A 26,295-nucleotide genomic window follows, 5' to 3' on the forward strand; every position below is an offset into this window, starting at 1 on the left:
TGTGTGTATTCCGAGTCTCTTAGAAATGGATTCATACTCCTTTGATTTTTAAAACATATTGCAGATCTGAGAAGTCTCCGCTACCTCAAAAGAGAATTACAAATATTATCGAGTATCTGACGTATGAAGTTTTCACGTACTCTGTCAGGGGCCTGTACGAGAACCACAAGTTCCTCTTTGTGCTGCTCATGACCTTAAAGATCGATCTTCAGAGAGAAACAGTGAAGCATAAAGAGTTTCAAGCTCTCATTAAAGGTGAAGGGTTTGGGAGATGGATGTGCTGTGTAAAGGAGATTGCTTTTGATAAGCTCTTTGATGTACGGTAGACCCATTCTTGTAATGCAGAGAGGAATTCAATTCTGATGGAAGTGAAGTTCTTTGTCTATACCTCTTTTTTTTTTTCTTTCTCCTGACTTCCATTCATTTTGCTCTGGTTAACTCAAGATGATTTCTCAGGTCTGTGTTAACTCTGCGATTTTCAGTTATATAATTAGATTCAGTTTGAGCATTGCTGCTCGTGAGTAGGAGACCTGAATGCCAAAGGGAAGGATCTGGGTGATGTGCTTTCTACTGCGAGGGAGCAGTTCCTCGAGCAAGGGATTATAATGACATTGAAGACTGTAGAAAAGGCACACTCTTGTGTCATGTTTGAAGTTAATCCTGTTCATTGCTTATCTCCATGTTAAAAGTGTAATTAAGAAGACAGAAGTGTGGTATTTTCATTCAATTCAAGTAAACAAGTACTTACTGAGCACATACTGTGCAAACCCACCATACTAGCAGTGTTTGGGATACACGGATAAACCAGACATTGTTTTAAGAGAAATAACAATCTCCTAATGCAGATGAAGATAACTGGGGAAAAGAAGGGCGGATGGAAGAGGGTTCCGGGCACTCAACCAGGTAGGAGCTTCCCCTGCGTTCTGCTCAGAGCCACATCCAGCATGGAATCTGCATTGCAGCACTGGCAGACGGGGGTGGGTAGATGGATAAATTGGGCAGGCAGGAGTGTGGATATGGAAATGCTGAGAGGGCTGGTGCACAGCGAGGGCCTGGGGTCCAAACTAAGAAGCTGTAAGGCAAGGGAACTCTGTAACTAGAGACAAAGGACCAGCCTCTGTGGATAGCAACCCAAGGCCCCGGTAGTTCAGGTAGGATTGGTCATAGCTCAGAGGATCCCAGCCTGGGACTGAGACAAGTAGGGGATAGGGGGCAGCCTGCAGATCTGAGTCATCATCCCCATCAAGTCACAAACCCACCCCACCCCTCTCCTCACCCAGCACACCTAGCCAAGCCAGAGCTATTCCCTGAAAGAGACTGGATGCTTTGAGAGAAAGTGTGTAAATCAGAGGAGACTGAGACACACAGCAACACTGTGGGGAGGGAATTTATGAGGAGGATTTGATTTGTCACAGAAAATAAAGAAGGCTGCACATCTGGGTTGTGGTTAGAGCACATCTATGACCCCATTTCATAAAACTGGAGAGTCAGGGAGAACCAGATTGTATAGGTTTAGGAGGGTCAGTCAGGAGTTTGGATTTAATTTTGTTGGCAATAGGGAGCCATTGAATGCTTTATGAGCAGGGAAGTAGCATGAGCAGAGCAATGCTTTAGAAGATTAATTTGGAATTTTACGATAGGTTGATTGTCAGAAGTACAGTCAGCACAGCAGTAAAAGGTTTTTAAAAAATCAAAGCTGATTTATTGTACAGTTTATATTAGTTTTGAACTGGCTTACATTTTGACCAAACTATTTTTTTAAAGATGATAAGACTTTGTTTTTAATGTTTTTTATAAAGTTAACAAATATGGCCCTTAGATTTTTTTTTTATCATTTTGAACTCAATAGTTAAGGGAGAAAGAAGAAAGACTTATTTATCATAACAGAAATGTTTGATTTCCCAAGAGTGACTCCCTCTGTATCAATTTCTGCTTATTTTCTGCAATATATGGAAGGTGCCTTTGACTTTCTTCTTCAAGCAAGAATGTCAGAACACTTTGAAAAATGAAACAGATACCAGGGGCACTCCTGTGTTATAGAGTAATTGATATACCTATTTCCCCTGCCTGGTTATTTTAGAAAGATACCATCTTTCTTTTGTCATAAACCATGGACAAAAAGACACCTTAGGGGGTCTTCTCTTGCCTTACAGGTTGGATTGGACCCGAGTCTTCCAAAACAAGGGAGTTAATGTCAAAATAAGAGCTAATGATTACATAGCTCCTATTGTGGGCCAAGACTGTTGTTAGCTTTCTACATACATTAATTCATTTAATCTTCATAGCCACAGTCCACAGCCAGTGGATTCTATTATTACACCCATTTGACAGGAAAGGGAACTGAGAGAAATTGAGTTCTTTGTCCAGGTTTGTGCAGCTAGCAAATGGCAGAGCCAGGATATATGGAGGAGTAGGGTGGGCTGTGACTGTTCTGGGTTAGTTTAGGTGCATGATGCGTTGGAAACACTGATGTAGGTTAAATGGCCTCTCCTGATGTCTTTGAAGTGTATGGTCACGTGAAATCATTTTTCTTTTCTGGAAACAACCAAGAAGAAAAGGGACGAGTCTGTCTCTGTGTTAGAGGAACAGAATCCCTTAAATCTGCAGGTGACTTTCTCTAGGCCTTGCCTCTCCCACAGTAAACTCAGTGTTAGCAGAAATGGTGCTAGAATAAGGCTTTCTCTTTCCTAGGGTTGCTGGGGGTAAAGGGTGGTGCGTGGTGTTGGTGGAAGAAGGTTTACACCTTCTAAAAGCATTGTGGCACTGAAAGCCCCTGACCCCATGGTGGAGCTAAAGGGTTGACATGAAAGGAGGACCTTGGCTTGTTCACCTTCTCAGGAAGACGCTGGAGGGGAGAGCAGAGACCTGCATCCCCTCCATCCCCTCACCATCTCCGTTTGTGCCCAAGGGTTGATAGGTGAAGCGGAGGGATTTGATGAGTTCTTCAGGAGGATTATGAGACTTAAAAGGTCAAGAACCGCTGTTTTGCATACATCTGAATTAAACTACAGAGCTGGCATTATTATGATAAAACATTACTAAAGAAAGACATGCAGCAGAGGAATTTTGAAATTCAAGATATAATCACATGTCTTGGATGTGCTCATTTGACTTGTGATCTGCTTCAAAATACAAACAAGTGCTATCACTCACATCCTCCACTTGTTCGGTTTCCTCTGCTTTATCCCCAGTGCCTGGAATACGCTGGATAGAGGTGGCTCAGAGAATATTTGTTGAGTAAATGAGTGAACAAATGGTTTGAGCATTGATTACCCCTTTAAAAACCCACCGATGTGTTATACTGCTCTTCTCTTTCCCTCCCTCCCTCCCCCTACCCATCTATCCATCTTTTTAACCTGGTAAAAAATAGTATTAAATATTAAACTTCTGGAGGAGTGATGACTGAGAAGTGATTTTTAAAATCATACGTGAAAAGATCAACCTATATTCATTGATATCAAAATTGTAAATTTCAGATGGTTAAAAAAAACAATAAAAAGCAAACATCTGCAACCACCAGAGAAAAATTCTTTGCAGGGAAAAATGACAGGGAGTTACTATCTGTATAAGATGATATAAATCACTAAGACTGGAAGAAACCGTACCAAAAAAAGATAACCTCATTTTCTGTAATGTGATTATTTTCCAATTTTCCCACTTTTTCCCTATAATATGCTTATCTCATTTTATTATTTGGAAAATAAATTTCTGAAAAACCGAGCACAAACTGACCTGATTCCCACTGATGCCTTTCCTCAGGGGGAGCAGCCCTGGATCTGAAAGCCTGCCCTCCCAAACCATTCCGCTGGATCCTCGATATGACCTGGCTGAATCTTGTGGAACTGAGTAAACTTCCGCAATTTGCAGAAATTATGAACCAGGTAATAAAGGGCTGGGAAAGAGTACAGACCTGTAAACCCAAGCACACCTACCTGGGCCTTTTAAACTGGGGCCTCCTGGTGACAAATCCTTCACCCAAAGAAGTCACCACAGTAGGGTAGCTTTAGGCTCTAAATGTAAACACTGTGGTTATGTTTAAAAAGTTATCTGCCTTATAAAGAATAACCTTCTTAGGTTATTCAATTTTAATTGGATATATTCCTGAGGCTTGCTAATTAGCGTGTTTGCTTTAGATATCTCGTAATGAGAAGGGATGGAAAAGCTGGTTTGATAAAGATGCTCCAGAGGAGGAAATCATCCCTGACGGATACAACGACTCGCTAGATACCTGCCGCAAACTTTTACTTATCAGGTGAGAATAGGTGTTATCAGAACTAGAAGCATCACTCATCGTAGTGTCAAATTACAGATTCCACCTCAGTGAGTTTACTTCACTATGTCCCAGTAGTTACTGTAATAAATATGTGTGCTTCCAGTTTGAAGTTTTGGATGGCAATTCTTTGGTTCCTTAACAAGCAAATGAAATGGTGAAGGGTATATTTTGACAACGTATTAGTGATAGTGCTTTTAGCAAAACAGAGAAAGATATACTTTTACAATTCACTTGGCTCATTTACCATTGAGTGAATCATTAATTGTTGAATTTACTTGTTAAAAAGAATGGATCTCACAAAATTACAAAGCAATTTGTTTTTAAGCTAAAACCAAGAATACTGTGCTATTGAAATGTTGTATAAGTGTTTTTTTGGCTGTTAAAATGGAAGCAGAAGTTTGAAATTGATATTGAGGAAGAGCATTCTTCCTTTTCTTTTCTTTTCCTTCTCACCTTTCACATTTTCTCAGGTTGCAATAGCTCAAAGAGGGCTTCTGTACTGGAAGATAGTGTGTATGAGCGGGGGTGGGTATGTGTTTGGTGGGCAAGGCAGGAGGATGCAGTTGGGTGAGATGAAACCACCAAAAGGATAACAAAAAGATGTAGGATTATTTTGGAGTAGTTTTTGTCTTCCCTTAATGTGATATCCGTGAGTTTTTTCTTAGAAGAAGTTGTTTCCTGCATGCTCTAACTCTTGGAGAGCAATCAGAGCGATCAGCGACTGGGGCCTCGTGACCCAGTGAGTGGGAAAGAGCTACTTGTTTTTATTGGAACAGATGTCTCTTATCTCTTATCCATCATTTAAAAATTAATCTATGTCAAATGAATAGTGTAATCTGCTAGCAAGTAAGAATCTGCAGAGCTTGTCTGTGATCTAAAAGTATCAAACGACATTTATTTCATGTCCTGGTGTATAGAATGTGCTACAGTGCAGGCTACACAGATGGGATTCAATAAATTCTTGCTGATCAAGCTCCTTCTGACACCTTTGGCGCGCTGATGTCCCCCTGGAGACTGCAGAACCCCAGAGTGTGCAGCAGGTCGGCCCCCATCATGTACTGGAGCTGACAGAGGCCACCTCTCCCTTGTGTCCCTGCTGAGTGCCCTGCACCAAGAGTGGGACCAACGTGAAGGAGTCACTCTGTAAATGATTGTCAAAGAATGAATGTGTTCCTGTGTGTTAGTTTGAATGAGGAATTGCTTACATGAGGCTGATAGCCTAGTTACTAAGGATAATCATTGTTTAAAAGAAAAAAGAAAATTAGTTAAAGCTATAGAGTAGTTGCTGCTACTTCTGAAAATGAAACACTTGGATCAGTTGACTTCTAAGTCAACTGCCTAGACTGGCTCTGTCCTGCTCCTTGCCAGTGCGTCAAAACCACATGATTAAACTTACACTCCCCCAGGGATAGAAAACCTTGCCATCCCTCTTATGCCTCTGCCTAAAGGAGGATTAGCTTGTTACCTCTGTGTTAATTAACTCCATGTTCTTTATGTGCCTAGAATTAGATAGAATTAAAAAAAAAAAAACCCTGAGTTTATTTCCTCTAACTTGTGTGCATTTCTAGGTCTTGGTGCCCAGACCGTACTGTTTTTCAGGCAAGAAAATACATTGCAGAGTCTTTGGAAGAAAAGTACACAGAACCAGTTATCTTAAATCTGGAGAAAACCTGGGAAGAAAGTGATACACGGACACCTCTGATATGTTTACTGTCCATGGGATCTGATCCCACAATTCAGATCGACGCGTTGGCCAAGAAACTGAAGCTGGGTATGATCAGCAATCTATGAAATTTAGCAAACCTCTGTACTTTTGCTTCAGATTTTGCCTTTCATAGTTTTTTTTAGCTGATTATTATAAATATACGCACAAAACTGAGTTAGAAAAATATCATACTGCTTCCTCCTTCTTCCCTTTTCATTTCTCCTAGAATGAGAGTATGATATAAATATCTTTGTGCAGAGAGGAACACACTCATCTACTATATACTGATTTTTTTTTAAGTTGTAAGCAGATTTCCGTACTACACAGATAGTGGACTAGCAAGAATGAACATACGGGAGCAAATTTTATTGCCGTGTCTATACAAAATTACAGCAAAGTCTATTTTGTCACAAATTGGAAAACTGTAACCATTTTATTGTAATGCATAGTAATTTAGGGATTTATCCATTCATGCTTTCATTCTATAACCCCTTAGTACAAGCAGTGTGCTAGATTCAGGGAGCTGAGAGATAGCTACAAAGTAGCTGGGAAAGACAGACGTGTAAACAGGTAATAGAAGACACCATGACAGCAGCTGTAACAGAGTTATGTAGTCACACCCGATGACAAGATCCAGAGCTACTCAAACTGCACAGGATCTAGGGGAAAGCACCACATTGCTAATATGTTGAGTAGGATCTGAGAAATAGATAACATTTTACAGGTGGAATTGTGGGAGAGAGAAGGAAAGTTATTCTAGGAGGAGGAGGCAGGGCGAGGAGTTATAAACACATAAGTTGTGAGAGCAATGGCTGAGTCAGCAGGACTGAAGGACAAGGACTCGCCTGATGCGGAGAGCATCCATCTCTGATAGGATGGCTGTTTACAGGAGGGCGGTTTACTCTTCATCCTCTGAAAATCTGAATGTTACTAGAATTGCCATTTGCAGTCTTCCAGGTTCAGATCTGTATATCCATGCCTCATAGGGTTAATCACTTATGTCTTTATAAAGATTATAAAAGTGATTGATTATGAATCACTAAATCTACTCTATGAAATAAAACTTGAGTTTTATATCTAGTTAACATAAACATGATGTAAATCAATTTAATTATCTTCCAGTATTTGCTGCATGTCCCTCTGCACTAAGAAGTTACTGTAAACCCTTAGCTGATGTTAGCATGGTCTGTGTTCACTCTGTCTTTCTTATCTGACTTTGATCTGTTAATTGTCTCTACACCGATTTGTGTCCTTTATGACTCAGTTAGAATGGCCGCTTTCTTCTGTCTGAACACTGATACCCAATGCAAAGAGCTACTAGATTCCATTGGCAGGTGCTCATGGTTAAGTCTCATTAACCACCTTCAGTGTTTTTCTCTTTCATTCCCACTCACTGCCTTTAGTGGATGAATTAACCAGTTACCTGACAGCGACTTGAGGAGTAGGACTGGATCAAGTAAATGTAGAAAAGAGAAGGAGAACTTCTCACTATGGAACTTGTCAGACTCTGCAATGAAAAATTTGGAGCAAATAAATTCTGCACAAAAGCACTGAGTGCCTGGGAAAGAGGGAGAAAAGAGATAGATTTAGCATGAGAAAACCCTACTAGGAGCCCGGGTGAAGTGAGAAAGGGGTCCTGGAGGAAGGATGGGTTTGAAAACAGAATCCAAACACAAATGAAAGAGAACAAACAAATAAAATACAAACCCACAAATATACAAAGTAGGAATGAGAAGATGAGTATAACAATGTATACAGGTGAAAAAATTTAAGTAGTAAGAGAACGGTACATAATGATGGCATTAATCTTTAAAATCTCTTTGAAATGGATAACATTGTAGAAAAATACAAATTTATAAAAATTTCTCAGAAAAGGTTGAAAAACCTGAATAGACCAATAATTAAGATGAGAAAAATCAGAAGCCAGAAGTTTTTAAAATTACTACCTCAGCGAAGGCTCTGGGCTTGGATGATTTTTTTGGTAAGTCCTTTGCATGCTATATTCCATTCCAGAGCATAGAAAAGAGGTACGTTTTCCCTTTAAGGGAACAGCATTATCTTGATATCAAAAACAGACCAAGATAGTCACTGTAAAAAAGAAAGAAAACCACAGATTGATCCTACTTACTGATATAAATATAAGGACCTTAACCAAAATGCAAGCAAGAAGAATTCAGTGTAACATTAAAATAACATGCAAAAAATAATAATGTGCCTTGACAAAGTAGGATGCATGGATACATCTGAGAAAGAGACAGTATTAAGAAATCTCATCATAGCAATAAGTGAAAGACATTTCCATAAGTTATTTCATATAATTACCTTGATAAGTGCTAAAAAGGCATTTTATAAAAATTCACCATTTGTATTTGGCTTTTAAAAAGTGGGACTAGAAGAATATTATATCAATATGGTAATGAATATGAACTTCAAACAACATTATGCTTCCTGGTGAACAACTAGAGACATGCCCGTTAAAGTCAGAAACAAGATAAAGATTCTGCTGTCACCACTCTCACTTAGTATTGCTGTGGAGGGTCTAGCTAATGTATTGTAAGAATTATAAAAAATGGAAACTACTGGTAAGGAGGGACAAAAATTATCATTACTCTCAGTGTAATTGTCTAACTAACGAACACAAATGAATCAACTGAAAAACTATTAGATTTAACAAGATAGTCCAATAAGAATAAATTTTTTAAAAAAATCAGTGGAACATTCTTAGAAAGTAAAATGTAAAAATCTCATTCACTGTAGCAATAAAAGTAAAACTGAGAAACAATCTTTAAAATAACTATTAGAAGAGAACTATAAAACTTTCCTAGAGACATGAAAGTAGGATAGAATAAATGGAGAGTTAAAACCACATGCCTCAGTATAAAGATTCAATATTGTAAAGATGTCAATAGTCTCTAAATTAATCTATAAATTGAATGCAAGTCTAATGGAAATTCCAACAGCATCTTTTCCCTAATTGGTTAATAGAGAGATCTTAGATCATCTAGAACAATAAATGGACAAGAATAACCAAGAAAGCTTGAAAAGGAAAAAGAATAATGGGAACAGGCACCATCAGATTTTTTAAACTTTATCAAATGGCAATAATTTAGTCAGTGTAGACTAGCTCAGAGTAAACAGATCAATAAAGAAAAATGAAAGGCCCCAAGTTAGACTCTAGCATATACAATAGCTTAGCCTGCGATAAGATTCACATTTCAAATCAGTGGAAGAAAATGGATTAGTCAGTAAACAGTGCTGGGATAGCAGGTCAACTTTAGAAAAAAAGAAAGAATTTTACCTCACATTAAACTCTAACATACATTTTAATGATTTAAACTAAACTATAAAAGAATAAGAAGAATATATTGATACTATTGAGGTAGCTAAGATTTTCTTAATCATAATACTAGAGCCCAAAGCCAGAGGAAAAGATTGTTTGACTGGATGAAGTTTTAAAACTTCTGTGTGTCAAAAGCATCATAAATAAAATTAAAGCACAAACTGTTGTCGAATCCAAGTTCCTGGGCCCATCACACAGTGAGTCCAAACCAACCGAAACACCGGAGTTTGGAGCAAAGAAAAGTTTATTGCAAGGGAGAAAGGTTTACTGCAAGGGTCAGGTTAGGAATATGGGAGGCTCATCCTCAGAAGACCCAAACTCCCCAACGATTTTGTGGGCAAGAGTTTTTAAAGGCAAAATTTGGGTTGAGGACTGCAAGGTGTGTGACTTTCTTCCGATTGGTTGGTGATTAGGTAACAGGGTGGAGTTCTAGGAATCCAGGAATATGTGTGTGTGTGTATATATATATATATAATGAATCTTTAAAATATTTGTGTGCTTTGTCCCAACCATTCTACATGTACAAATTTCTCATAAAAACAAATTGAGAAATACACATCAAGATACATATACAAGGATGTTCAATCTAGTACTATTTATAATATTGAAAGATTGAAAATGTTTTAAATATACAGAAGGGTAGTGTCTGAATGGACAGGAATGCATCAGCATGATGGAACATTGTGCCGCCATTAAAAACTTTTCCCAATAGTATTTAATGACAATAAAATAGTCACAACATACTTTTTCAAAGTAGAGCTATAAAATGACATGTATATGCATTCTTATACATATATAATTTTTTAATATCGATAGGCCTACATCTTTTATTCAAAGCCCTTGGGTCAGATACATTGTAGAAATTAGAATTTTCCAGCTTTTAGAAAGATAGTATTTCATATATAATACACTGCAGATGAAATTATTAATATTCATAAAGATAGGGATAAATAGAGACTGTAAATAGCCTCTTATCCATTCAGGTCAGCTTTTGCCACCAAAATGATTTTGTAGCAAAACTGTGAGTTTTCAGAATGTTTTGAATTTTGAAATGCGGGTAAGTGACTGCAGATTGTGCATACGAAAAAGGTTAGAATGAAGACCTCTAAGGAGGAATATTGGTGATCTTCATTTTCTTCTTTAGACTCTCCTGTATCTTCCAAAGCTTTCACTATAAACATGTATTACTTAATTAGATTTTTTGAAGTTTTTTTAAAAAAGAAAAAGGAAAAGTAAAAGAGACTCAAGCCTAATTTTGGAAAGGAATAGAAAAACAACTGAAATCTTACTAAAGTCTCTCAAATATAACCAACAAGCCAAAAAAACCAACCAACCAACCAAACAAGCAAACAAAAAAACAAAAACAAAAAACAAATCCCAATCCACTGAAGAATAATTATGCTGCATTAGCCGAAACAACACTTCCTACAACACTCTCTGCATCCGTCCTTCTCTTGAGAGTCCCCATCATGATGTCTGAGCAGCTTTCCTCACCCTCTCTGGAAGTTCAGCCTGCACTGCCTCTTATCTCAATGGCCTCTGTCCTTTGGGATCCTCTCCTTTCCCAAGTGCAAAGCTTCCTCACTTTTCTAATGTCAATTAATCCAGTTTCTCTGGACCATTCAGAAAATGTATCAAATATTTATTGACCTATGTTAAAAATGAAGAAAAATTGCAAATGAATAACCTTCCATCTTAAGAAATTAGGAAAAGAAGAGCAAACTAGACCCACAGCAATCAAAAGGAAGGAAATAGTAAATGTTTGAGCAAAAAAAAAAAAAAAAGACAAGAGAGAATATAAAAGAGAATTGACAAACCAAAATCATCTTTGAAAAGATAAACAAAATTGACAAACTTTTGGCTTGACTGGCCAAGAATAAAGGAGAGAAGACTAAGATAACTAAAATCAGGAATGAAACAGGGAACATCACCATTGACCTGACAAAATTTTTAAAAAAAATCATAACGTAATACTGTGAACAACTATGCCAACAAATTAGATAACCTAGATGAAATGGACAAATTATTAGAGACAACTACTGTCCGGACAAAGACATTACAAGAAAAGGAAGCCAGTATCCCTTGTGAATTTAGAAGCAGGAATCCTCAACAAAATATTATCAAACCAAATCCAGCACCATATAAAAAGGATTATGTATAAAAAAAGAAAAAAAAAGGATTATATACCATGACCAAGTGGATCTAACCCAAGAATATATGGGTGGTGAAACATATGAAAATTAATCAGTGTAATACACCATATTAAATAGAATAAAGGGCAAAAACTGTGTGATTCTCTCAATAGTTGCAGAAAAACACTGGAAAAATCCAATGCTCTTTCATGATGAAAACATTCAGCAAACTAGGAGTGGAAGGGAACTTTTTCAACATGATGAGGACACCTACAAAACCCCACTGAGAACATCTTTCTTAATGTTGAAAGAATGAATATTTTCCCCCAAAGATCAGGGGGAAGAGAAGGATGTCTTCTCACACTTCTACTCAGCACTGTATTGGAGGTTTTAGACGGGACAATTAGATCAGAAAAAGAAATAAAAGCCATCCACACTGGAAAAGAAGAAGTAAAACCATCTCACTTTGCAAATGATAGGGTTTTGCATATAGACAATCCTAAGAAGACCACCAAAAACTACTAGGGCTAATAAACAAGTTCAGTAAGATTACAGAGTATAAGATCAATATTTAAAAGCCCACTGGTTTTCTATACACTAGCAAGAACAAACCAAAAATGAAATTTAAAAAAATTATTATAAATGGAATTACAATTTTTAAAATTAAAAAAATATATTATAAATGGAATTATGATTTTTAAAATGTGAGCGGAATTTAATTGTAATTCCATTTACAGTATTATAAAAATACTTAGGGATAAATTTAACAAAGAAGTGCAAAACTTGTATATTGAAAACTACAAAATGTAGTTAAAAAAATTAGAGAAAATGCAGCAGTAATGATGATGATTATAACAATAAAAAATAGGTATCCCATGTTTATGGATAGGATGATTTAATATTGGTAAGATGAAAATACTCTCCAAGTTGATCTATACATTTAAAGCAACCCCTTTCAAAATTCCAGCTGCTTTTTTTCTTGGAAATTGACAAGCTGACTCTAAAATACGTCTGGAAATACGTGAGACCCAGAATAGCCAAAACAACCTTGAAAAAGAACAAAAATGCAGGACTCACACTTCCTGATTTCAAAACCCGCTGCAAAGCTACAATAATCAAGACAGAATGATGGAGAGGGAGGGGATATAGCTCAGTAGTAGAGCGTGTGCTTAGCGTGTGCAACGTCCTGGGTTCAATCTCCAGTTCCTCCATTAAAAAAACAAAACCAGAATGATACTGTCATAAAGATAGGCATATATATCAATGGAATAGAATTGAAGGTTCAGAAATAACCCCTCATTTATGGTCAATTTACAACAAGGGTGCCAGACCATTTTTGGGGGGAAAGGACAATCTCTTCAACAAATGGTAAAATTAATGGAAAAATTAGTAACTACTTTCAAAAGAATGAAGTATTTCCCTCCCTGCTCCATAAATTTCTCCCATCCTCTGTAACCTCTACCAGCAGTTCCCAAGCCAGCCTTGTTATTTGCCCAACCACAGCAGCTCGTTTTTCTGAGGATTCAGTGGAATGGGGCAAAAGCATGCACTGCTTTCACAGTGTCCCCATTGACCCCCTTTCCCTGTGCCCCTAGAGGTTTAAAGATCATGCCTCTAAAACTCTGCAAAGTCTAAAAGTCTGCAAAGTCTTGCTTAAAAAGTTAATTTCCAATCCAGTTTCACAAGCATGATTCAGAGACTTCTTCAGTTTAGTGAATTCATATGACAGGGCACATGTGTGGTTCTCTGCCTGGGACATCAAATTCACTAATGAGCCTAAATAGTGTATATTCTGCTGAATTATAATCACATCTCTAACCGTGGAGTGGTCTCCACTTTTTCTTCATGCTCAGTTTCAAGATGGTGATTTAATCCCAAGAAGCAGTTGCCTCTGAATGTAACCCTAATAGGGTTGAACTGCCACGAGTTCCATCTCAGAAAATGGACAAATACGCAAACAAAACCCAAACAGACAGACAGAAAACACTGCAAGCTTAGCATCCTATAAGAATAAAAAGCCATTTAAATCCTTACTGAAGCATCTGCTCAAACACCAAAGATTCTAATCAAAACACAGAGCTAACCTCAAAAATCCTCTTTCCCTCTAAATACCTACGATATCATTGTAGCTGCCTCTTCCCCATCAATATTTCTCTTGTTATCTCCAGAAACCCCAAATCTCTCTAAAAGCCCAATGTTGTGCCTTTTGTCTCTCTCTGCTTGCCCTTCCCTTTCCAGGTGGTGCCTCCAGTTTCTGCTCCACTCATTTCTCTCATCAACACAACCAAAAGCCAGACTTGTTTGCATAACAAAATCTCCTTAGAAGCCATGGAGGGAGGGAGGCTATGACCATTCAAAAATTAATTTTTTGTCCCAACCCTATTATAGAATTTACATTTTATCATAGTGATCCTTCTATTTTACAGAATGCAGAACTATCTCCATGGGGCAGGGACAAGAAATACATGCTCGAAAGCTGATTCAGATGTCAATGCAGCAGGTACATAGCAACAGACAATTCTTCATGCAACAGTTTCATTCCTCTGGCCATCTGGTCTACCTCTTGCTACCACAGTGATGAGTGAAGCATTCTGCCTGTGATAATTATTTTTCTTTTTTTTTTTTTAAATGTATATTTAATCAACTTTGGTTACCAATGAATTTTAAACCTCCCAGCTGGTTTGCCCTGATATCCCCACAAAATACTTGTTCCATTTTCTATAGTATATGCTCCATTTTCTCTTCACTACTTTTTTTTTTTTTTTTGACAATTTGGTGGACACACTTTCTGGTTCCTAAGGATGCAGCTCTAGCAGTCTTGGAATGTCACCATCAATATTAATAGATAGTGCTTAAGAAGTGACAGATTGAGACAATCAAATTTCAATTTTCGGTTAAAGTAAGAGTTTCATTTTTCATTAATGGATAGTTTCAGGCAAATAAGAAATATTTGAGGATATTATGTTTAAATATTGATAATGGTTTTTATTGAAAATTGCAAGCTTGATGGAATGTTGAGAAATATTTTCCATCACATCTAATAAATACACAGGACATTAATTTTCGAGAAATGCTTGGTAGATCGCAATTTCAGCAGCAATAGGAAATTGCACCATTTATAAAAATAAAATAAGATCTTGGTTTATTTTTAAGCTTTTGATCTCATAATGTCCATAGGAACTTTGGTATAGCTTTTCTCTGGAAATTAATGACTAGAGAGGGTTAATGGTCTAAAAATCTGCTTGGGTCATCAAATTTTCAGGCTAGTCATTAATTCTCAAATGCCCTAAGCCTTAATCTTTATCACTTAATTAAATTCAATAATAGATTGTATTTAATTTATATATATATATATATATATATATATATATATATGCAATTATATATTTATTTTTAAGCAATTACATAATTGCTTTTATTCAGATCAAATGATTCACTCTGTTGAGTGATTTGACAGTTTAACTTTGGGCCTTAAATAATGTCTTTAGTTCCCATGAGTGAGAAACTTTTTCATGTGAATATAGCATTCACATTAACCTTATTTGGAATTCTAGCTTTTTTATAACTTCCATATTCTGTTTCTTAAGGTGGGATAAATATTGATAATAATGGCATTATCAGAAAAAAAAAACAATAACCCATGAACAGGTACAGCCGCATTGCCACTTGAAAGACACCAGATTTAGGATAAAGCTGATGTTGTAGAATGCAGAGCAGGGAACCAGAAAGTAACTGGATCCATGATGATACAGACCAACCATGAAGTTTGTCTTCCTCTAGGCACCCCAGCTGTCTAAACCAACAAGTCCTCTTTGCTGCTTAGGCCAGTCTGAGCTGTATTTTCTCCTGCGGTAGAAGGCATAACATACAAGCCTTTCTCTCTCTCTCTCTCTCTCTCTCTCTCTGTGTATATATATATATATATATATATATAAAATTCTCTCTTTTCTTCCTAAGTTAATTGTATATATATATATAGAGAGAGAGAGAGAGAGAGAGAGAGAGCGCGCTCAATACTTGGTAATCGTACTTATGTGATCTCATTTATATGAGGATATCAAAATCTTGTCTGGATAATAATCTATGTTCTTATAGAGCAGGGACGGTTGTGTGACTTATATTGTTAAAGAAAGCTTTATCAAATATTTAGAAAGTGGTTAGTAAGTTTTGTGGTTCCAAGGATGTATGGGAGGAGTGAAGACAGAATAAAGTTTAGTGTTATGGTAGTAAATGTCACCAAATGCATTGCCTCTGGTGAAATAAAATTTATATTTTAAGGTAGGAGAAGAAAATTTAAACATAAAGTTCTCTCTTCTCTGCCCATTTGGGCCTCCTCTCTCCCCTTTTAGTGTGCATCTGTGTTATACATTAACCAGACCTCCTTGAAGGTGGGAATGCCTGCTCAACCGCAGAGATCATTTTTTTTGCCCCTTTCTTCTGATGCTAGCAGTGTAGCTTCTTAAAAGATTGGCATTCTTTCCCAACTCAGTAGAGGGTCACGGTGACTTGTTCGCTTTGTGCATACTCTGAACTGTGTGTCTTTGGTGAACTTTGTGTAAAATGTCAGCATGTCACTTTGATGTATGATCCTTTGTCTCAAAATTGTATATGACTGTGCCTTCGACTTCTAACAGGCGGAACAGTTCTCAGAGCTTCTGAGTCTGTCTCCCAGGTTATAATCCTGTTTCGCTCAAGTAAAATTCTCTCTTTTCTTCCTAAGTTAATTGTTAACTGAATTTTTGTCAATGCCTCCACCTTTTAGGAGATAATGTGTATCTCTTTTTATAACAGTGGATGTCTTGGTTTTGGGGTGAGTCCCTTTTGATTTACCTTAGTCAGAATGACCTGTTACAAATTCCAAGATACCCATTCCCACCATTAGATGGTGCACACACTGTGCTTAAACAAATCTAACTTCAGGTTTTAACTTCTGTTCCCTTCTGAACCAGGGGTGGCAGAATATGATCATTTTGAACCCATTAGATTCCAAATAACCAGTTTTACCAGTGGCAGAAAAACAATGATTGTATTGACATACAATAATTTTATTGAAAATATGTGCTTGAAACAGAGTATTCTCATGCCCTGAGCAAAAGTTTAAAAAATTTTGTTTGTACATTTTGTTTTATTAAAACTGAAGCAAGAAAAGTTACAAGAAATTAATATGAAATCATTTTTGAATACAGGGTGGCTGGGTATTACTGCAAAATTGTCACCTTGGCCTAGAATTCATGGAAGAGTTGCTAGAGACATTAACTACGACGGAAGCCAGTGATGACACTTTCCGAGTGTGGATAACTACTGAGCCCCACGATCGGTTTCCGATTACATTGCTTCAGGTTTGTTACTGTGAGACCAGTGTCTATTCCTTGAGAGTTATACAAATAAAGATGGCCTAACTGGCATTATTGAAATGTTGGAAAACGTTAACATCTTTTTGGTCCAGTAGAGTCTGCATTGCAAAACCTTATACCATTATCATCAAAATCTTGACTGTAATTATCAAGATTATAATAGTAAATATTCCCACAGAAGAGTTTTAAGACTCATTATTAATTTATTGGGTTTCAGCTCTGATCAATGCAGTTAGCTTACACGGTGCCCATTTTATGTACCGTAACCAACAATTTTGTTGTCTGATGTATTGTAATTTCTATTTTATCCTTAACAGTAATTTACAGAAACAAAACTACTGTTTGCTTTTTATGCCAGACCTCTCTCAAATTCACTAACGAGCCACCCCAAGGAGTTCGCGCAGGTTTGAAAAGAACTTTTGCCGGGATTAACCAAGACCTTCTGGATGTCAGTAATTTACCCATGTGGAAGCCAATGCTCTACACTGTAGCCTTTTTACACTCCACTGTGCAGGTAACTTCTGAGAGCAGTTTGCACGTTTAGAGGATGCTGATAACGTTACGTTGGCCTCTCCGCTGCGCTGTCTGCTCTCCTCACCTTGCTTTTTTGTTTCCTTCATGGCACTTTTCGCCACCTGGCACAGGATACACACATTTGTTCATGTATTTAACGTGTCCCCCTGCCCCCGACCCCCACCCTGGCCACTAGAGCTGTAAGATTCTCCAGGACAGCGACTTTTTGTGATAGCTGGATCTCCCCCATCACAGCAGCAGCTGGGGCATGGTAAGAGCTCAGTAAATATTTGTGGGATGAGCAAACGGATTATTACGATAGGAGCTTGGTCTTGAAAATGCCTGTGCTGACCAGGAATGTTATGTACACCATCTCATGTAGTACTAACAACCACCTTTCCAGGTAGGATTTATCACCATTTTTAAAGGGAGGAGACTGAGACTCAGAGAGGTCCAGTTCACTTGGGAAGCCTAGGTAGGAGTTGAGTGCCAGCCTGCCTGCCTCAGAGGGAAGTATGTTTTGACCGTCTCCCCTCTAGTGAACATGGCGGTGGTGGTGGTGGCAGGAAGAGAAATCACAGGGGTCACCTGTGTTTTTCAGGTTGTTTTCTTTAAAAAAAAAAATTTGTTGCTTTTACCGTATATTTATATAGTCATTTAATAATTTTATGGCTGCCTAGCAACGTCTCTATGGGCGTTTTCTTCATTTTGGTATTGTTTTGTTCTATAGTTGAATTTTATATTTTGTTCTGTGTCTGAAAGCTATAGAATTTTCATGTACTTGATTCACTCCTTGATTTCACAGAGAGGTGAAGGGGCTCCCTTAACTCTTTCCTACATTTCTTCTTTCCCTGAGGATGGAGTGAGGATAAAAATGAATTAACTGGCTGGAACCAGGAGTCATGCTTAACTGTGCACATTGGCCAGCAGAGCTTGGTCTCGTCTTTCCCTGCCCTGCCCAAAAGTAGAGAGGAAATTGGTGCCCAACCCAGAAAATTCTGGACATATTTACCATCAGGTTCATTGTCCCAATCATTTTACCAGGGTCCATGCTGCTCAACAGAGAAGACTGTGTAGAGGGGACAGCTGGTATTTTATCTGTCCCCCAACCCTCAGAGAGTTAAAATCAGGCCAAACACTTTGCAGGTGGTTATTTTTACTAAGTTCCATTGTGGCCTTTGCATTGTAAATTACAGCTTTCAAGTCCCGAAGCCAATTTCATACATCCTTATCTGGGAATTGTTGGCTTTGCTAGACCTTATCACACTCTAATACAAATATTGTTTTAACTCTGCTATTTAATACCCAATTCACAAATAATATATTTTATGATTCTTTTCCTAGTAGTGATGATTCAACTCTTCCACTGTGCTTATTATGGAGAGACAATTGGGGGTATTTTCCGTATGGTCAACATGGCAACCTGTGTTTTTAATGGCCATTATCCAAGTGCTAAAAAAAAAGAACAACAGGACCATGGTCCATTCGTGGGGCCAAAGCGTGCTTGCACTTACAGGACTTGTATTGGGGTTAAAACAGAAAAAAAAAAAATTCCACTGTTAATGCTGTGAAGCTAACAGTGGCATGTCTATGGAAAAAAAAAAAAAAAAGGCTGAAGAGCTCTTAAAATCCCACTGTAGTGTGTTAGAAAGAGCACTTCATGGAGAGTCAGGAGGCCTGGACTTGAGACTTGCTGTGAAATCAACTAGCTACGTAAGGTTGGTCAAGTTATGTCCCTCTCAGGACCTCTGTTTCCCCTTCGGCGTGTTTAGAGGCAGAAAGAGGTGATCTTCCAAGATTTTTCCCATTTCTAAAATTCTGTTATCCAATTCTGTGACTACACAGGGAATATAGATCATTCAAGCATGTTTTCCCCTGTTGTGTTTTCTTCAATTTCAGAGATGTTTTCTGTGGTAGTGCCTACATGTATTCTTTTCTTGGTTAGGACAGAGCCAATTTGATAGAAAAATCCAGAATTCTTTAGGGGCTTGTGGTCCTGGGTCAGCAGCATCCATATCACCTGGGAACTTGTAAGCGATGTATCTCAGGCCCCACCCCAGACCTGCTGAATCAGAATCTGCATTGTAATAAGACGCCCAAGTGATTCGTGTGCACATTAGAGTTCAAGACACAACTGCTATGGGAAGGACCGTTCTGAATTTGACAGATCGTGATGTATTTTTCTAGTGTTGGGCATGATAGCCAAAAACCTGATTTGTTGATTGAGTAATTGATCCCTCCAAATTAACTCAGATATCCCTTGCTTTATACACACATGATGTATATACCTTCGTCCTTGCAGAGACTGAAAAAAAAGAAGGGGGTACATTGGTTCATGTCACATAATCTGAAGTGTCTGTCTTCTGGGAGGGGTTCTTGCTGGAGTTCATCACACATTAGAATGCAGAAACTAGTGGTCAAAGAACCAGCCCCCGCCTGCCCTCCCGTGTACTTCTCTCACTGAAGCATGGTTCGGCATCATGCCATCAACTCACCCCAGTTCAAGGGCATCATGTGTCTTGTGGACCCTCCTCCTGTTGCAGAGGACAAAATGATCACCTCTCCTTTCCCATGAGAAGGGGAAGTAGATTTGGCTGGTCAAGGACAGCTTTCTTGGGTAGGAGAGTGGTGGAGGGTGTCGTTGGGATGGAAGCAGGCTTACCCAGTAGGAGGGGGAGCCCCGAGTGCCGCCATGGGAATTTGCATAGACCCACCAGCCAGCGCTGCGCTAAGTTCTGCTGGCTCCAACCCCCCTGGCCTCTCTCCCCTCTCCTCCAGGACTGAACACCCACATTGGCCAGGAAGTTGCCACAGCAGCGGCTGCTCTCACTGCAGTCGGGTGATGTGTCCTCCTTGGCCAGCCAGCCCTCCTGCCCTCCCCGTGGGAGCCTGTCGTTCCCAGCACCTGGTGCCTGCCTCTGCTTACTTGTCCACTGCTTCCATTTCTGCATTCTCTTGACGATGACTCTTGAGGGAAGCTTCCCTCTGGCCCCAGTATTCTGTCTCTGTGGCTTCCAAGAAACTCCAGTATAGCACCATTCTGGGCTTCAGAGCAAGCCTCCACTCACCCTTCAGGATTCTAATTTTAAATATATCTTCTTCCAAAGTCTTGGTCCCTTGAAACTCAACCATTCCATTTGCAGTTTCCTCCCAACACCTCCTGCAGAAGGTCACGATAACGTTTTCTGGTTTTTTCCTGTTGATGATCGCTGTTAGTGCAGCACACTGGACCCGTGAACGTCTTAAGCAGTGGTTCTCAGCCAGTGCCTGGGCCCTCAAGTCCCCCGGAGGAGGCAGTGGGGTGGGGCGCTCAGTCCTTTTAAAAACTTCCCAAGTGATTGTAGTAAGCAATGAGAATTGAAAATAACCTCCAAAGAGCCACTGCCCTTAAGGGAGGTGTCTTTAGTCATTTTTATGTCCTTTTCTGGTGTGGATATTTCTCCTCCTCACCCTGGCTGGTGACCCTACACTGAGGCCCACATTTGGGGGTTTTCTAACAGCCTTTACACAACTTTGTGAGGTTCATTGCAAGAGTCATTGTTTAGGAGCTCTCAGGGCCCAGTGGCAGCTGCAAACTTGGAAATTTTACCATGGCTCTTAAAAATGTTTTAATATTAAATAAAAATGGCCATATCTGCAGGGCTCAGGGAATGCCACCGTTAGCAGTTCCTCATTCAGAAAAACATTTACTTCGCTGACATTTTTTTCTCAAGTTTAAACCTTGACAAACACTTCCTTCAGATTGAATAGTCTATATACAATTCTTGCTTTGGGGAGGCGTGATTATAAAGTTCTTAGCACAAATCTCTTTGGAATAATTACAATAACATGATACAGATTTTCTAAAAGATCTTTTACACTTGCCTCTATAGTGTTTCCCAGTGGTTCTGACCATTTCTGTTAATTTTACTTATCAAAGTTTCCCTTATATTGTCTAGTATAGATTGTATTTTTCATTCTGTGTTAGCTCCCGCTATTAGGTAACTAGGGTGTGATGCCCCAAAGAGAGCCTTGTTTTGAAGGTGGGACTGACGTGATTCTGCACCATACTGTGGGAGGGGAGGACCGCTGGGCTGCGGTAGATGCTAACATAAAACTGGAAATAGCTTTGACATCATTAAAATGATGACTCCATTGAACAAGTTTTCCTCAGTATCCTAAGGAGGATTTTAAGCTTTCCATATTTCACTAGTAGTTCTGTGTTCTATATATTCTCTGGAGTAAAAAGAAGGCTCCTTGTTGGTTAAATTCAGCAGGGAGTAGACTAGTCCTAAAATCATCACTCTCCAACTTAATAATGGATAATCACTCCCTTCCGTTGAGTTGGGTTTTAGCTCTTTCTCCTGACATTCAGATCTGTCCACGTTCCATCCCTGAATCATCACGCAGGTGTGTGGTCCAGCCGCTCACCCGAGGTTCTCCTCTGCTGCAGCACCCAGTCCTGCAGCCTCCTTCTGGGTGAATCCTGAGCTTTGCATTCCTGGTTGCTCGTGACCGTCGCCAAGCCCAGGGTTCTTTTCTCCCTTCTTTTCAAAGAACCAGCTTCAGTTTCATTCTTCCTAGGAGCCTCTGATTGAAAGTCTCCTCCAAGCTTATCACCTGTTAAATTTTGACAGTTAATTATATTTACTATCATGTTGTTCTTGTTTCCAAGTCTTCTTTTCTCAACTAGGTTAAAACTTCTTGAAAATACACTGATTCTAGTATTTTTCCATTATATCACATAGGACTCGTCCTGCAGTTTCAAAAATACTAACTGGGCTGAAGATTTTCAATATTCCAGATATTCCAAATTCTAGCAAAGCTCCCTGCTTTTGAGCTTCCAAATGAGTTCTTAGGTGCCAGTGGTTTAAGTCTCACTTGATATTATTCCAGGGTGATACTTCGGGGTGTGTTTCTGTTTTTGTTTTTGTTTTGTCACTTATAGGGATCAGTGAGTACCAAAACAAAACAAAACAAAAAAACCCACAAGGAGTAAAACGACCTCATTTGTGAAAGAAAAGGCACCCACAAAGATTTTATCCTTTTTCCCCAAAAGGAGATAAACAGTCTATGACTTTAGCAAACCAACCTAAAAAGTGAATGTTTTAATAAAAATTGATAGTAAATGCCATAAAATGAAGCAAATCTCAGCATTAGGGCAATTTTCAAAGATCACATTTTAAGGAGCGTGTAAATGGGTGTGTTTCCATAGAGCCAATTTAAGCAGCTTCAGTGATTGGGAAGGAAGACTTGTTCTTCATTCTGTCTTTTGTCTAGTTGAACAGAAAATTTTAAAAACTAAGTCAAAAATAGGTAAAAATATTTTAGAGTTGATTCCCATTTTTAAAAGATGGAAAAACGTTTGCATTTTATTCATAAATGGTTAGCATTCTTCTCTTTGAAGTCCTAAAAATGGAAGGAATTCCAGGGACTCAAGGGTTAGCTGAATGCATTTTTATGTTAACAGCCACCAACCCACACTTGCTCCTACATTAACCTGGAGGAGGCTCAACTCAATTGTTTTCGGGATCCACTCAAGAAATTCAAAACCCTGTGTCAGCCTCAGAATTTACACCCCCACATCCAGAGAGTGAGAGGGAGGGTGCCTTTCATTCTGATAATAATCAACTGATGTTTATTAGATAATCATGATCCTCTTCCCAAGGTGCAGGTGCAAAAGGGGAGACAAAAGTGGGAGATAATGTTTTTCACTGTCAAGTTTCAAAATCTGGTACCAGAACCAAATGCTTCAATGTGAAACAACTAGAAAAACACATCAAGGCAAACGTGAATGCTGAGCCAAGGAGGCAGGAAGCCGTCCAGAGAAGCTGACATCTTTATGAGCTAAGGTTCCCCTTCTTGCACCGAGGATGACACCACCTGTCTCTCCTCCTGTCAAGGCCAGCCCTCTGCTCCTTCTCATCTTCTGTGTTCAGGGTAGAAGACGGTGCTTCGTAGCTCCTGAGTTCACAAGTCTGTGTAGATTAAGCTGTGACTAGGATAAGCTCAGGGTAGCAATTCTGAACCCTGAGTCCAAATCCTTGGGAGAAGGGATATTGCTGGCTCTTCTTGGACTGGTTATCCACCTTTGATCTAATTAGCTAAGGGGTAGGGGTGGGAGGCACATCATACAAATGTCTAATACATGACAACCTAACCTAAAGAAGAACAGGTCTAGAAGTAATGATACTAGTTTGCATTTTTGAAGGGTTGTATGCTCTCAGTCTGCTCTCCCAGGGCCAGAACGTCTGGACCCAAATTAATTTTGACAGTTTACTTAATATCGTAAAAGCATATCCTAAAAATCAGTAATTAAACATCACTTTCTCAGTTTCTTCTCTGACCTGTCCATGAATTTATCCAAACTAAAATTCATTTAGTTTCCTTTAAATGGTAGTATTAGTCAGGATCTAAAGCATGAAACAGCTGCAGTGAGTGAGAAGTGTTGGAATGACCATGAAAACTCTGTGTGTCTGTGTGTGTTTTGGGTTGGGAAAAGTAAAAGAGAAAGAAAAGTTAGTATGCATTTAAAGATAGGGAAGTAGAATTATATCTTCCCATAAATGTATTTGGATTCTACGCTCCACATGGAGAGGCACTAGGGTCAAAGAGGTCTAGGAGCTAACCCCGAATAAGCAATTGGACCTTCCTCAGAGTCTGATTGTGTGCTGAGGCAGGGAAAGCTGATGATATGGTAGCATTTGGGTTAGTCTATATAATTTGCTAGATGAGCAGGGTCTGGACTTGTCAGGTCTAACACATACATACCTTTAAAATGGTCTCCAGAATGTCAAGGCAGTTGAATCTTTGGACACAAGCCCAGTTTGATTATTTATGGGGAATCTGGCAATTTGAAACAGTTAGTCACTGTTTAGTAGGAGAGAACAAATGAGGGCACTATGAAAGTTTTAAGACAGATGTGTCATGTTTTAAGCAGAAAATTTTTAGTTTTCAAAATCTGAAACTGCAACATTACACAGGGAAACTAGCAGGGAGTCTAAGTGCTCTTGAGTGCTGTAAGTTATTCAGCTTGAAAAATAAAAGTTCAAACCCTTATGTTTAACACTTGAAACTTTCGAGAGTCCAATTTAGAATAAATGAATTCATTCGACAGATAATTATTGAGCACCTACTGTACTTTTTTGGAGCTGGCAGTGGAGACCTAGACTTTTTTGAACTAAATAATTACAATTTGGCAAGGATTTGGACATTTGTTCTTTAAGCCATCTGGCTCTAGAGCCATGGAATAATATTCCTAATGGTTAATATATCCAAAATCCTATACTGTTGTCTTATGACATCAACTTATTTCGATACCATACCTTAATTGTGCTGTACCTTATGTCTTAATAATAATTTTTCAAAAAGAATCAGCTGTATACAATCTTAAAATCTCACTCAGTACTTTTTCTTCGGTGTTTTTAAGGAGCGACGCAAATTTGGTCCGTTAGGATGGAATATTCCCTACGAATTCAATTCTGCTGACTTTACAGCCAGTGTTCAGTTTATTCAGAATCACCTTGATGAATGTGATATTAAAAAAGTGAGTGAAATTGTTTCTTTCTTCTATTTTTATTGCTGTCCTTACATCAAGGTTCTACAGATATTCCCAGTCTGTGATATGCAGTGACCCTGCTGAGGTCCCCCCCACCTCCCCAAAAGGGACTGCTCATTCCAGTCACTTGTTTACTGGTCCAGCCATTTCCACTCACACCCCTGTTGTCCATGGGAGTGCACTGGGACCCTCCATCTCACACTGTGTCCCCCGCCCCACCCTTCTCGCTCTGCTTTGCACCTGCACAACAGAGGCAGAGCACTGGTGAGAAACCCCACAGCCTCCCTCGTATCACACCCAAGCGCCTCAGTGCACCCCAAGAGAATGTACACCTTAAATCAAGCATGCCTTCCTTCATCTCACTCACGCTTCCTCAGAATCCTCAGAAGTGAGAATATTACCTCCCAGTCCTCGTGAAAGTTCTTTTGAACCTGAAGTCTCATCTTAACAGACAGTTAAGCTCATGCAGATAAAGAGCAATAATTTCTAACAACGGCCACTGGTCCGTGTGTAGCACTTCACCGTTTTCAAAGCGCTCATGTGTGCGGGGTCTCATTTTTATTTCCACAACTCGGTGAGGTGGATACAGAAGGCATTACTAGTATCCCCATTTTACTGATGAGGTACTAGACAAGAGAGGACAAGGGACTTCCTCAGCTAAGCACGCAAGAGCACACTCCCAGCTGCCCTTTCACACGTGTGTCGTAAGAAGTTGGAAATCTGTTTTCTTCTATGATCTTGAGCAAGTGCATGAGCCTCTCAGGGCCCGTTTCCTCATCTATAACATGGCCATGGTTTCCATGAGGAGTAAATGAGTCAGCATTTGTGAAAGCACAGCGTACGGTGCTTAGTAAGGGCTCAGTAAATACAAGTTTCCTGGCATGTCTCCCTCTCTTCCTTCTCATGGTACATCTTGAAGATAATCCTAGATACTGCAGTTATCAGTTTGATGATGGTGGGACATGATGGATTTCTATCTTAGTAGGGGGGGAATCTAGAATCAGACCATCATTTTCCCCAGAAATTACAAAGGGATATTAAATTGAGTATGACCTTTTGATGAAAAATTATATAGGTTCATATTCTGTGATTATTTATCATTTAGGTATATACAGACGACAGTTACCTTGAAATAGTTGCTTTGAAAGGCGATGAAGCTGATAAATAACATTTTAACCAAAAGAAAGTAAATAAAAGTCAAGCATCGTTACGTCTCCTATCCCAAATGTGTTGAAACTTTTTTTTTTAATAAAAAACTACTATCAGAAATGTGTTGCTAGTATAAGATTGCTATGGAAATTAATGAATACTTTGATGTAGTCAGAGCTCATATAATGAGACAGGAAAGGATTGCACTGTAGGAAAATCTTGTGAATGAATAATTTCCTAGTTCTCAGAAAATATATATTCAGTTGTTCAGAAAATATATTACTAAGAAAGC

The 26,295-nt window shown here is 38.8% G+C and overlaps 1 protein-coding gene across 16 annotated transcripts in view; it reads left to right on the forward strand.

Annotated features, from left to right (window-relative positions):
* DNAH8 (dynein axonemal heavy chain 8) overlaps nt 1-26,295 on the forward strand; it is a 219,464-nt gene that overhangs the window by 161,549 nt on the left and 31,620 nt on the right. For 12 of the 16 annotated variants that reach the window (XM_074348632.1, XM_074348630.1, XM_074348636.1 and 9 more), the window contains 8 exons: nt 65-255; nt 3,760-3,881; nt 4,134-4,252; nt 5,842-6,044; nt 13,877-13,950; nt 16,637-16,789; nt 17,163-17,318; nt 24,726-24,842. In XM_074348632.1, the coding sequence (XP_074204733.1) occupies nt 65-255; nt 3,760-3,881; nt 4,134-4,252; nt 5,842-6,044; nt 13,877-13,950; nt 16,637-16,789; nt 17,163-17,318; nt 24,726-24,842 (1,135 nt within the window). Of the gene's footprint in view, nt 1-64; nt 256-3,759; nt 3,882-4,133; nt 4,253-5,841; nt 6,045-13,876; nt 13,951-16,636; nt 16,790-17,162; nt 17,319-24,725; nt 24,843-26,295 lie in introns of those variants that run through there. The other 4 variants (XM_074348634.1, XM_074348639.1, XM_074348644.1 and 1 more) reach the window with 2 other exon arrangements.

Source organism: Camelus bactrianus, chromosome 20, assembly GCF_048773025.1.
Source record: "Camelus bactrianus isolate YW-2024 breed Bactrian camel chromosome 20, ASM4877302v1, whole genome shotgun sequence".
NCBI lineage: Eukaryota > Metazoa > Chordata > Mammalia > Artiodactyla > Camelidae > Camelus > Camelus bactrianus.